The sequence below is a fragment of the Notolepis coatsorum genome (assembly GCF_963971535.1).
Source record: "Notolepis coatsorum genome assembly, chromosome: 4".
In the NCBI taxonomy this organism is placed as follows: Eukaryota; Metazoa; Chordata; class Actinopteri; order Aulopiformes; family Paralepididae; genus Notolepis; species Notolepis coatsorum.
The window spans coordinates 42,644,758-42,659,101 of NC_140168.1; the positions used below are offsets into that span (position 1 = coordinate 42,644,758).

At 44.9% G+C, this 14,344-nt stretch overlaps 1 protein-coding gene across 1 annotated transcript in view; it reads left to right on the top strand.

Annotated features, from left to right (window-relative positions):
- Positions 1-14,344, top strand: part of celf3a (cugbp, Elav-like family member 3a) — a gene marked incomplete at its 5' end in the record, with an annotated part of 58,588 nt that overhangs the window by 11,578 nt on the left and 32,666 nt on the right. Inside the window, 2 exons of the mRNA XM_084312818.1 lie at positions 1,077-1,125; positions 6,486-6,614. Of these exons, the coding sequence (XP_084168944.1) occupies positions 1,077-1,125; positions 6,486-6,614 (178 nt within the window). The remainder of the gene's footprint in view (positions 1-1,076; positions 1,126-6,485; positions 6,615-14,344) is intronic.

Genomic DNA, 14,344 nt, shown 5'->3' on the forward strand with positions numbered 1-14,344 from the left:
TATGCACATATGAATACAATACATCATGCCACACACGCATACATTTAGTATACAGGCAGGCGGACAACGCTGTGTATTACATCTTTATTATGTACCTGTGTATTCATTCATATATGGATACATCTCAATGTTAAGAGTTACCTTTAAATGTGTGCTCCATTTAATGTATTCCCACTCTCACAAAATCGTTACTGGCATGACAGTAAAACCTCCAATGGAATATTCTTTTAAGTTTTAAGATATGCTAAGGCCTTTTCTTGCAAAACTATGACGTTTTAGTGGATGTAGTCGTTTGTAGTTTTGAAATATTGAGCTCTGAAATACTTCCTAAATGGGTATGAAGCTTTTAGGAATTAAAGCCAATCATATAGAAGCTATAGATCATATACAGTATATTACACACACGCACACCAACTAATCACTAGGGATAGAAATGTAGTAGTTGAGTCTAACGCATAGAAAACAAGCCGACTACTTTATAAATATAACGGAACAAGTCACTGGATGACGAGGAGCTGGAGCACATCGGCTTACTTCTGCCCAGGAGTCTGCCGTCAGTACAGAACATTACAGACACATGGAACATTACAGACACATGGAACCGTACAGACACATGGACATGGAACATTAGACACATGGAACATTACAGACACATGGAACACATGGAACCAGACACAGGGATTCAGTTGTAACTGCAAGATTCAGGTCAGGGATTTCTCTAGCCGTAGTGTCAAGAAATATATATTTTCCTGTTCAGTCTCCGACGAAAAACAAAAGCAATATGCACATTTAAAAGAGTATTTCACTAGTCGGGTATATGTTAATAAAAGGAGTAGTGGATTAATAGTGCCTATCTAATCTAATCTATCCCTACTGACCTGGTCAATGTGACATTAGAGCACTAGCTACATTTGGTTTATGTACCACAGGCTAAATGTATGGGTTATCTCTGGAGACCTATAAACTGTTTCAAACATCCTCATGCACTTCAAGTGTGGTCATTTACCTTCTGGATGGTTCCTCCTGGATTAAATACATGTAACCTGACCGTGATGCGTGACCTTTTTCTTTCCCAGATGAACCGTCCTATCCAGGTGAAGCCGGCAGACAGCGAAGGCAGAGGGGGTAAGACACACCTGCCCCCCTGAACAGCAACACCTGTTCAAACACCACCACCACCACCACCACCACCAGTGCATTGTTCAAATAACACCCTTAACAAAAACACACAGCTGTCCGGACACCGTGTGTGTGTGTGTGTGTGTGTGTGTGTGTGTGTGTGTACAGCGGCCTCAACACAACACCTGCACACGAGGACTTTTTCAGTTGCAATATCCTGAAAACAGCAAAGTGCTTCCGTTCACATTTTATCAAAGAAATTCACTCATCGTTGGATTCGGTGAGGTACCAGCCTTAAATGACACCTTTTACAAGAACCACACATCTGTCTGCCACTGACACACTGTGTGTGTGTGTGTGTGTGTGTGTGTGTGTGTGTGTGTGTGTGTGTGTGTGTGTGTGTGTGTGTGTGTGTGTGTGTGTGTGTGTGTGTGTGTGTGTGTGTGTGTGTGTGTGTGTGTGTGTGTGTGTGTGTGTGTGTGTGTGTGTGTGTGTGTGTGTGTGTGTGTGTGTGTGTGTGTGTGTGTGTGTGTGCGCGTGTGTGCGCGTGCGTGCGTGCCTCCACTCAAATTGAACAAAGACGTCCGCTCATCAGTCATCAGCCTTAAAGGGGCACTTCACCAAAAAAAGAATGCTGATTTGTTTGGCACACAATCTCACACACATCCAAAAATGTGTTTTGCACACATTCATTTAGTTTGACAGTTTGAGAGATTGAGAGTAAATTAGTTTGAATATGGCCACCAGTGATGTCATCAGGGACATTGCATAGTTGTGTTGTGTTAATTACAGCTCAATGAAATGATGCAGATGAAAAAATAGCAATACCTTGTCTTACAGGGACTGCTACCTTATAATTTAATTGAGCTGCAATTAACACAACAAGGGGTGAAGTGCCCCTTTAAAGGATAAGGCAGTGTTGTTTAATTTTTTTCTTATTGTCAACATAGAAGGAAAAAAACTAAACCTACAAGGCATTTCTTCTATTGTCAATACTCTTCCTACTCTCTCCTACCCTTAGGAGCTCTCGACCAGGAAGCCATTATGTTCCCATTGAATGCTAAAATCATTAAATGCTGCTCGTGAACACATATCTCCAGTTTTAAACATCATAATGTATTATGAAAAACAGGGGCATTGTATTTATTAACTAAATGTACTTCAAAAGGTAACAAGCTCTGTCGATCTTTCCTTGTACATACAGTAAGTAAACAGAACAGTGTAGTTCCCAAGAAAGTGCATTGCCCGTTACACTTGTCCAGGAAACAGTATGATGCCCATGTTCATAGCAACACTGTGTTAAGCTGACCAAAGCAACAGTATGATGCCCATGTTCATAGCAACACTGTGTTAAGCTGACCAAAGCAACAGTATGATGCCCATGTTCATAGCAACACTGTGTTAAGCTGACCAAAGCAACAGTATGATGCCCATGTTCATAGCAACACTGTGTTAAGCTGACCAAAGCAACAGTATGATGCCCATGTTCATAGCAACACTGTGTTAAGCTGACCAAAGCAACAGTATGATGCCCATGTTCATAGCAACACTGTGTTAAGCTGACCAAAGCAACAGTATGATGCCCATGTTCATAGCAACACTGTGTTAAGCTGACCAAAGCAACAGTATGATGCCCATGTTCATAGCAACACTGTGTTAAGCTGACCAAAGCAACAGTATGATGCCCATGTTCATAGCAACACTGTGTTAAGCTGACCAAAGCAACAGTATGATGCCCATGTTCATAGCAACACTGTGTTAAGCTGACCAAAGCAACAGTATGATGCCCATGTTCATAGCAACACTGTGTTAAGCTGACCAAAGCAACAGTATGATGCCCATGTTCATAGCAACACTGTGTTAAGCTGACCAAAGCAACAGTATGATGCCCATGTTCATAGCAACACTGTGTTAAGCTGACCAAACCAACAGTATGATGCCCATGTTCATAGCAACACTGTGTTAAGCTGACCAAAGCAACAGTGCGGCTCGGTATCATGTTTTAAGCCTTTCTTTCCCCTTTTTACAACAATGGAGTTCCATGACTTCTGGTTATGAGCTACATCTGGTGTTGACTAGATGGACCAGATTCAAATTCAGATTCAGATTATTTTATTGTCACATGTACTGCTTTTTTAAACATACATACATTCAGAAAAAAAGGTGAGATTCGTGTTTTTCCCGGCTCAACCGTAGTAGATTTGTAAACATAATACACACCGTATAGTCTACCTATGCAAACTATATGTAGTAGGATGGATTATCCTATCCTGAATTTATACTGTCACCGGGTAGTGGGAATCCGGCAGAGCTGAGTCCGGCTGGGCCCCCGACTGCAGTGTAAGGGTACTAGATTCGAGGTTAACAAATGGGGCGGATGGGGCCTAGGATTTACTAACCCAGGTGGTGTGTACTGGTCCTTCTCACCCTCCAGGGCGATGCGCAGCAACCCCTAAACACCCACACTTCCCCTAGTACGTCCCACACCCCCTCACACCCGGTGGCAGTAGTGGTGGATGGTATAACTGACTGCTGACTGTTGGAGACCTGTAAGGAGCACCTTCCCCAATTACACATATACCGTGGATCAAAAGAGGCTAGACGATAATGATGATAATAATAATGAATAATGAAAGAGGTTCGACGATAATGCACATTAATCCACACACACACACAGTGAATCCAGTTACTCGCCTCTCCTTTTACTGTAAGATACTGCAACAATCAAACAAACAAAAGATAACAACATTGACCTATGGGTTAACGCTCATTACCATACCCCTATGGGTTAACGTTCAGCACAAAATCCCTTTAAGGGTTAATACTCTCTCTGCACACTTCCCATAATTATACACTATGCAGTACCCAATCTGGAGGAGGTTAGCACAAAGCTCGAACGAGCTACCTGGATGAAAAACACCTGTAGCATATAGGTGCTGCAACACAACGTACACACACAACCAAAATAAGTGGAGCCCACACTTTTAAACGAAATAATAGTCCCTAAAGCTAAGCCGGCATTACCCGAAATAATAAAAGATGGAGCGCCCGTTCGCGGCTTGGGAACGTGGTGGCTCAAAACGTGGCAGCCCCTTCACTCTTAGCGAGCATGCTATCAAAATAAAACAGATGATGGTTCGGCCGTGAAGATTCTGAGCTACCGTCACCTGTGGGACACGAAGGCAGGGTGGGTCTGGCGGGGAGTAGGTAGAGGTGGTGATGCCTTGGACGTCCGGGAAGCTGCAGCTATACGTCAGCTAACTAACTAGCCGGGGCGGCTAGGCTACCTCTCCGACTATACAGTATAACACGCAACGCTTCGATGGCCGTTCTGTTCTGTTGAGCGTCCTCTTCGTGTTTCGCCCCTACTCACTATACTTGGAAGCTAAACTCGCGGCGCACAACGCTACTTTCACTCGCTCCGATGCACATGGCGTTCCACGTGTTCTGCAGGTAGATGGCTCTCCGCCGACACGTCCTCTCTCATCTGGGAATTACGGCGAAGAGAAAGCTCCGTCCGTGAGACTCCTCCTTGATCCCAGCTTCTTCGTCACCTCTACCTGTTGCCAGACCAACTCCCACCAGTTCCGCCTGGCGATAGTCCTCCGCCAGGTCTCACTGAGTCCAGAGCAAAATGGGTCACAAAGCAAAACAGGTCACAATAATTACACAACAGTTAGAATGACAGTCGGACACATTCACGTGTCTACATATACAATACGAGGTATAATGTTTTTTTACAAGGTAAAAAAAACAGCAGATCAATAATAATAATACAATTAAAAAAAAATATATATCTACAGTGTAAGTAGCAGCAGTGTGTGCATGTAATAAGTGTGCTTGTGTGGTGTGTAAGTCACGTGAAGTGACTTAGTCACGTGAAGTGAAGGTGCTTTTGTGTGTCTGCTCATGTGATAATTCAGAGTCTATCCGTCAGTAGTCTGTTTGCCCAGTGGAAGTAGCTGTTCCGTACTTAAGTAGGAGAGTAAGTAGGAGAAATGCATTGTAGGTTTTGGTCTTTTCGTATGCTATGTTGACGATGAAAAAATAAATCACACTGGCCTTATCCTTTAAATAAGACGTTTCACAAGCTCGTCTTCCTCTCCTCCCTCTATCCTCTTCTTCTTCACTTATTTGAAGAGTCACTTTTTGTGCGTGTTTTACTATGAAATAGCGAGCTGGTTCAGGCAGCTGTTGGGGGCTTTGGGACCGAGACAGACAGGGCTGTTCCTCTGACAACATAGTCAAACATGTGACAAACATTTTAGTCACGGCCAGATGCTGTGTGCGTGTGCACGTGTGTGTGTGTGTGGGGAGCAGCATCCATGTTGCTGCACTCTGGTGGCTCTTGAAAGTATAGCAGCAGGATCAAAGCGAACAGACTTTGTAAACAGGGTTTTCTAGGTTATGGATTAAAGATGCACTGAACTGAATGCACTACCTGATGCACTGAATGCACTACCTTATGCACCAATGATGCACCAAATGCACTACCTTATGCACCAATGATGCACCAAATGCACTACCTTATGCACCAATGATGCACCAAATGCACTACCTTATGCACCAAATGCACTACCTGATGCACCAAATGCACTACTTTATGCACTGAATGGCACTTTCTCCACTGCCAATATAGAATCAGAGTCCTAAACCTTTAAGTATTGGCCAGTCGTTACTCGTTACAGACTGGCCCTCCGATCCATTACTTTTACTGAACAGTATAGATTTAGACAACTCATTTGGGATTTTCCAAAAATGATAGAGATATACAGAATTCAGATTGTCTCCATTGGAGAGATCTAACAGGCTTATGTGGCCAAAAGGGCAGAAAGTTAAGTCACTCTGCTTTGGTTTCTGATTACACATGGTTCCTGGTATCAGATGTTAGTATTGGGGGAATTTGCACAGATACCCTGTTTAGGCTGATATCAGCCAGATATCAGTTTTAGCCTGGTATCAGCCAGATATCTGTTTTAGCCTGGTATCAGCCATATATCTGTTTTAGCCTGGTATCAGCCAGATATCTGTTTTAGCCTGGTATCAGCCAGATATCTGTTTTAGCCTGGTATCAGCTAGATATCTGTTTTAGCCTGGTATCAGCCAGATATCTGTTTTAGCCTGGTATCAGCTAGATATCTGTTTTAGCCTGGTATCAGCCAGATATAATTCATGTATGCGTGGTGACTTAGCACTTTTTCCTCATCCCTTACTTGCCCTTTTTCCTCCCTCAATCTCCCCTCCCTCCCTCCCTCCCTCCCTCCCTCCCTCCCTCCCTCCCTCCCTCCCTCCCTCCCTCCCTCCCTCCCTCCCTCCCTCCCTCCTTGCCCCCTGCATCTTGCCCACTCTCCTCCTCTTCCCCTCAGAAGACAGGAAGCTGTTTGTAGGTATGCTGGGGAAGCAGCAGGCGGACGGTGACGTTAGGAAGATGTTCGAGCCGTTCGGCAGCATAGAGGAGTGCACGGTCCTGCGCGGCCCCGACGGCACCAGCAAAGGTATAGCAACATAACCCCCCTCCCCTCCCCTCCATCCCCAACCAATAGGGAACCACTGGGGGTGGGGGAACCATAACACCATAGGAGATGTTAGTGGCGTTTGGTCCACTATATATGTACTGTTGTGGAATCTTTTAAATCAGCCATGACAGTGAACTGTAGAATATTAGACGAGTCAATATGTGTATAAAATAGAACATAGTTTATTTTCTGTTTCTGTGGCCACAGAAAGAGTATATGCTTAGTTTATATATATATAAGACAGGAATATATAAGCATTATGCTTCAGTCTACCTTTTCAGTCACTTTAAAAATCAAATATTAAATGATGGTGTATATTGTATTGTGTGAGATGATGACTGAATAAACGACTACTACTGTCTACTACTACTACTACTACTACTACTACTACTACTACTACTACTACTACTACTACTACTACTACTACTACTACTACTACTACTATTATGCTTAGTTTATAATCAGAGAGACAAGCGAACACACAAGCTTCTGACCAGAAAGTGAGAAAGAGCTCTGGTCAGGCTTACAATTAAGTACAAAGTTGACATGACGTCAAAAGATGAACAGATATGACAAGAAAGGTAAACAAAAATGTACAAATATGAGAAAATGAAAACAAAATATGGGTTTAGGGGTTTTGTCATGTCTCACACAAGACTGGAGACATGGCCAAATGTCATATATCCTGGGCCTTGGCTGTTGTTTTAAGAAAACTGTTAAGACTGTCGCCCTAGTGTCTTGAGCTGTATCCTAGTTAAACTAGTTAAAGCTTTGTACAGAGTATATGTATTTAAAGGTCCTGTGTCTTATAAATGGCCTTTTCCAGTGTTTAGCATTGTTTCCTAGCAATGGGGGTTTGTATCAATGGGGTCTGTGTCTCTAATTCTCATTTTGGCGGATTGCTCCAATTCAGTTGAGACAATATCCTCCCCCAGTGAACTAAGCTATTCTGATTTGACTCGCTATCCTCCGTAGCACGGCGCTGATCTGCAGTAACGCCCCCTCTATGGTTATAGCGCAACCATTCGCTCAACAACAGAGCGAGTGGAAATACCGACACTTCCTCAAGCGGGTGCCGACAGCAGAGAGCGAGAGAGGGGGAGAGAGAGAGATAGAGAGGGGGAGAGAGAGAGATAGGGAGAGAGATAGATGGAGAGGGGGACATGGAGCAGGAGCTTCTCTCTCTCGGGGAAAACACACGCATTTACACACAACCTCCCGACCGTGTGCAGGGATGGAGCTTCTCCACTCGCATATCACTGTCAAAATATCTTTGACTCCCACGCGCACGCCCGTATTCCGAGCCGTGCAATAATATTCACAGGGGTATATATTGTCATTTGTGGGATTATGCCCCCCCCCCCGTGGCAAAATTAATTAGTATCCCCCTCAATCTCTCTATATCTCTCTCTGTCTGTCTGCCTGTCTGCCTCTGTCTGACTGTGGGTGACTGTCACTCAAAGCGCTTATGGGTGGAGCCCAGCCCAAAACAGCTTGAAATCTTGAAGTGGAAAAATGCTGCTTTAGGGCTCGCGTCCACCTGCCTCACATTTATGACCGCACGCGTCTTTTTTCAATGTATTCCAATGGGAAGGGAGCGTATGCGGCCGCCTACAGAAAGTGCGCTGCGGTCGGCTTTTTTTTTCACCGCCTTTCAGCTTTTCTATGCGGCCACATACAGCCTAGAGAGTTGAAACGTTCTGAACTTTTTCTCACCGCATGCGCCCCGCCCCATTCTACCGGGCGCACTGCCAGCATGTTTCAGCTAGAAATATGCGCCAGGTGGACGCGGGCCCTTAGAGTACTTGATTCGATTTTTTTTTTTTTTTTTAATAACTTTAGCAAGACATGTCCCCTTTAAACAGAGCTATGGACATGATCATATTTTCCAAGACAGTACTTACCACACAAGAAGGTGGAAGATAATAGGGTAATGTACTTGTGTGTAGATGTAGCAGCATAGTCAGGGAGTTACACCACTACATGTATGAGGTGTGTAGATGTTGCAGCATAGTCAGGGAGTTACATCACTACATGTATGAGGTGTGTAGATGTTGCAGCATAGTCAGGGAGTTACATCACTACATGTATGAGGTGTGTAGATGTTGCAGCATAGTCAGGGAGTTACATCACTACATGTATGAGGTGTGTAGATGTTGCAGCACAGTCAGGGAGTTACATCACTACATGTATGAGGTGTGTAGATGTTGCAGCACAGTCAGGGAGTTACATCACTACATGTATGAGGTGTGTAGATGTTGCAGCATAGTCATGGAGTTACATCACTACATGTATGAGGTGTGTAGATGTTGCAGCATAGTCAGGGAGTTACATCACTACATGTATGAGGTGTGTAGATGTTGCAGCATAGTCAGGGAGTTACATCACTACATGTATGAGGTGTGTAGATGTAGCAGCATAGTCAGGGAGTTACATCACTACATGTATGAGGTGTGTAGATGTAGCAGCATAGTCAGGGAGTTACATCACTACATGTATGAGGTGTCCCAAACAAAATTAACCATTGACTCATTATCAATGGTGAGAAACATATTGGCAAATTTAACTTGAAGTAATGTTACTATAGAGAAAAGTAACTTGAGTAACAGTACTGGTACATAATGTTAATATATTGATACATTTCATGTATGGAATTTAATTAGGTTCAAATTGAAATAGAACACCTTTATTGACATCCACTTTAGTTTCTTTTTGGCCAAATCAGTATTACAGAATTAAAAATAATATTGTTCGTAATCAGAAATTGCTTGAAAATTAAATGTTTTGGAGAATTTAGCTAAATGAAAGGAGAATTCTCAACAAAATATATTATAATCATTATCAGATTAGTTTTGATACCTTGGTATAATTACAGTAAACACTGTAGTTAGAGAGCATTGCTGAAACAACTGGTAGTCTAATTAACATAATACACATTTCCCATAAACCCCATTGTTTGCTGTTGCAAAGGAGATTTTGTTTATTCATGGCTCCCAGCACCTTCCCACATTTTAAGGAAACTGTGAGAGGGCAAATAGCCCCCTCTAACTGTGAATGTGGAGCTATGGATCCGACCTGGTGGCACACAATATCAATACAAAATAGAGGCTTCCAATGGACTTGTCACAATCTCATCAATTATGTATCACTCAGCGGTCTCATCATGTTTCTGCTGTAATCCTGCCAAGGTATGGACATTGAATTTACAATGATATATTGATGTCAAAGTCTTACCAGTAGTGCCGTTAAATCAGTCTGATTTCAGTTTTTTTCTTGTATCTGTAGTTGACCAGTTCATTAACATTGCAATCTACTGCAACATGTTCACGTCACTCATTGACATTATCATCCATGACAAAATGGGTCACATTTGGGCAGTCAGGGAAACCGAGAGCAAAATGTGTTCCACTGATACACTTCCAAAAAGGGCCAATGAGAAAGGCGCTGTCTCATCACCATAGCGACAGCGTGTGCACTGGACACAGTAGGTCCGCATGGGGAGGAGGGTAAAAAGCCCCCAGGACATTGTCCCTAGAATAAAAAGAACCTCTGATGTTCTTGGGGATGAAGGTGGGGTTAGGTCTTAGGGATTAAGGTGGGTTTAGGTCTTAGGGATGAAGGTGGGGTCAGGTCTTAGGGATGAAGGTGGGGTTAGGTCTTAGGGATGAAAGTGGGGTCAGGTCTTAGTGATGAAGGTGGGGTTAGGTCTTAGGGATGAAGGTCAGGTTTTAGGGTTGAGGTGGGGTTAGGTCTTAGGGATGAAGGTGGGGTTAGGTCTTAGGGATGAAGGTGGGGTTAGGTCTTAGGGATGAAGGTGGGGTTAGGTCTTAGGGATGAAGGTGGGGTTAGGTCTTAGGGATGAAGGTGGGGTTAGGTCTTAGGGATGACGGTGGGGTTGGGTCTTAGGGATGAAGGTGGGGTCAGGTTTTAGGGATGAAGGTGGGGTTGGGTCTTAGGGTTGAAGGTGGGGTTAGGTCTTGGGGTTGAAGGTGGGGTTAGGTCTTAGGGATGAAGGTGGGGTTAGGTCTTGGGGATGAAGGTGGGGTTAGGTCTTGGGGATGAAGGTGGGGTTAGGTCTTAGGGATGAAGGTGGGGTCAGGTCTTAGGGATGAAGGTGGGGTTAGGTCTTAGGGTTGAAGGTGGGGTTAGGTCTTAGGGATGAAGGTGGGGTTAGGTCTTAGGGATGAAGGTGGGGTTAGGTCTTAGGGATGAAGGTGGGGTTAGGTCTTAGGGATGAAGGTGGCGTTAGGTCTTAGGGATGAAGGTGGGGTTAGGTCTTAGGGATGAAGGTGGGGTCAGGTCTTAGGGATGAAGGTGGGGTTAGGTTTTAGGGATGAAGGTGGGGTTAGGTCTTAGTGATGAAGGTGGGGTCAGGTCTTAGGGATGAAGGTGGGGTTAGGTCTTAGGGATGAAGGTGGGGTTAGGCTTTAGGGATGAGGGTGGGGTTAGGTCTTAGTGATGAAGGTGGGGTCAGGTCTTAGGGATGAAGGTGGGGTCAGGTCTTAGGGATGAAGGTGGGGTTAGGTCTTAGGGATGAAGGTGGGGTTAGGTCTTAGGGATGAAGGTGGGGTTAGGTCTTAGGGTTGAAGGTGGGGTTAGGTCTTAGGGATGAATGTGGGGTCAGGTCTTAGGGATGAAGGTGGGGTTAGGTCTTAGGGATGAAGGTGGGGTTAGGTCTTAGGGATGAAGGTGGGGTCAGGTCTTAGGGATGAAGGTGGGGTCAGGTCTTAGGGATGAAGGTGGGGTTAGGTCTTAGGGATGAAGGTGGGGCTAGGTCTTAGGGATGAAGGTGGGGTCAGGTCTTAGGGATGAAGGTGGGGTTAGGTCTTAGGGATGAAGGTGGGGTTAGGTCTTAGTGATGAAGGTGGGGTCAGGTCTTAGGGATGAAGGTGGGTTTAGGTTTTAGGGATGAAGGTGGGGTCAGGTCTTAGGGATGAAGGTGGGGTTAGGTCTTAGCGTGGCACCACTGCCGTCTCCACAGATGGTTAGACGACTTGGATGGACTGACAAAGCGGACAGTTTGCTGACACGCTTGGCAGATGTAGGAGCCAAGCGTAGAGTGGTCTTGATAGAAGGCTATTGTAAGGACGTCTGGTCCAGTGGTTTTTGAAAATGTCCCGGTTTAGACTCTGTACCACCAAAGCTAAATCCCACTGTGAAGAGCAGAGATGGCTGGAGCAGCATAGACCTTCACCGTAGAGAAGGACAGCTTCTGCAGGTGCGACTGGAGATAAGGACAGTTTCTATAGGACTATAGGATCAGTGTTTTTCTCGCCACACCATTTTTGGAACTCAAGCCACTTTCCGGCATGTATATATATGAATGAATGAATGAAAACTTTATTTAACAGATTGCAGAATGGGTACAATACAGTACGGCTCAATACACACAATTGTTAAGGGGATGCAGACCAGAGAAAGACGTTTGTCTTGTTTACATCAGGGTCCCCCATTTTCAATTCATAGTGACATTTATGACATACACAACATACATGACATTTATGGCATAGGGACATACATGACGTACAGGTATTTAGTACTGTTACATTTGTGACATATACGATATGCAAATATCTTTTACAGTACTGTTACCCATAGATCCTGACAGAGTATATACATGTGATGGGGAGGGGACTGTACATTAGGAGGGGGTGGGTGGGAGGGAGAGAAATATGCATACGGTGGGGAGAGAATATATACATGCGGTGGGGAGGAGACTGTCTATTAGGAGGGGGTGGGGGTGGGGGGGGTTTGGACATTTACGGTGGCCAGTTTAGAATTGCAGCCTCCCATAGGTGCTCTTTTTTTTTTTTTTTTTTACTTCATTTTTTTGCGTTTATCGCTTTTTCTGGTCAAGCATGACCGACAGAAACAGGTTGAATGGGATATAGATCAGGGGAAGACACTCTGAGAAAATACGGCGAGTCCGGGAGTCGAACTCGTGTACCCCAGATCCGTGACGCGCACGGTTGTCCCCGACGCCGAAATAGCGCCGAGATACGCGGTGAGCTACTGGAGCTCCCCCTCCCATGGGTGCTCTTTAAGAGCGGTTTTGAATGTGGGTAGGGATTCACATTCCTTTACAGCGTTGGGTAGTCAAGTCAAGTCAAGAGTTTTATTTGTCACGGCATACGAGTATACAATGAAATGCGGGCGGTCTTGCCCGCAACGATGTGCATAATACAATAGTAATAACATAATAGAATCCAATAGAACGACATTGTGCAATAAAACAAGTAAACAGAGTAGGGCATATCGGTATATGTACATAAGTTATTTACAGAGCATGGTAGGACATGCTAGGTCCTGTGGTAGTGCAATACACTGTTAGCTACGGATGAGGCACTGGGTCTTTATGTACATGCTATATTATACAATACGTTCCACATTGATGTGGCATAATTGCGAAACGTGTTTAGTCCCTTGTTTGAGCCGAATCTGGGTTTAACATGATTTGTTGAGCTTCTTCTGGTGTTGTGGTCGTGGTATTCACTGACCTTTGGGAAGTATTTTGACATGTACATGGGTATCTTAGTCGTATATGCATATGGTTGTGGTGCAAGGAGCTCGAGCCCTCTGAAGGGTTCTGATGACCTCGAGAGAGGTCAGCTCTTTTTTTCATGATTTCATGATTACAAACCCCAGTGAGTCAGCAGTCTGATCTCGCGCCTTCCTCTGAGTGACACAGCACCAGAATTGATTCCAGCTAGAAAATAATACTCTGGTAGCATAATGGTTCCAACGTCATCTCCATGCACTTGGAGAACGTACTGCGAGTATCCGAATGGCATTCTCTGGTACTCATAAGGTGAAGTGGATAAACTTCCTGTGGTTTGGACAATAAGGCCTTTCAAGTATACAAATGTGAAGCAATCTCCCAGCCTGACGGAACCCAGCAGCTTCTAGACTATGAACATTCTGAATTCCCTCACCACACAGGAATCTGTCTCATCCCTCCTGTTCTCTTTGGAACCAAAAAATAATGGGAGCATACACCCTTCATCCTCTCCTGTGGAGGGACGAAGGCGATGACCTTCTTTGATAACAGCTCCTGTATTTTGGCCGACAAGGTAGCTGTCTTCGTCAGGTCTTATAACGCAGTATGTTTCACCCCAACAGAGGGTAAGGGCTCTCGAATAACAATTTGTGACTTTTTCCTCAGCGTTCTGTCTGACCATGGTGCTGGACTGCATAGATCTCGCCAGGCTGTGTAATGTTCTGAAGGCAAGCCACCCTGTGTTAAACATTGGATAGGCCACCCTGGCCCCTACTGCTGTTTGTCCAGACTGAACTGGTACAAACCATGAGAGGCCTGTATGTCAACGGAGGGCACAGCATCTTCCCAGGATAGAAGCCTGGGATGAGGCACTGGAGAACTCGGATCGACCCCTCTCTGGAGGCATGAATGAGAATCATGTCAGGGGAATGTGTGATGTCACCAGACTGGTTGAGGGGACTCACTCTGCTGGCAGTGACAGTGTAGAACTTAAGTCTTTGAAGCCCTCATCTTGAGGAGGAGGGACCAGGCCGCTCGTCTTTCAAGGGGACAGCGCCAGCGCGACTGACTTACCTGAGTGACACCTGGGGCAGCGTTACCTTTGGCCAGCAAGAAAAACCTGATCTCAGCCACTCGAGCTGGACGAGGGGGGGGGGGGGGGGGGGGGTGTGTGAAGAGAGAGGTGGGTATATTTGTGACTGGCATTCACTGC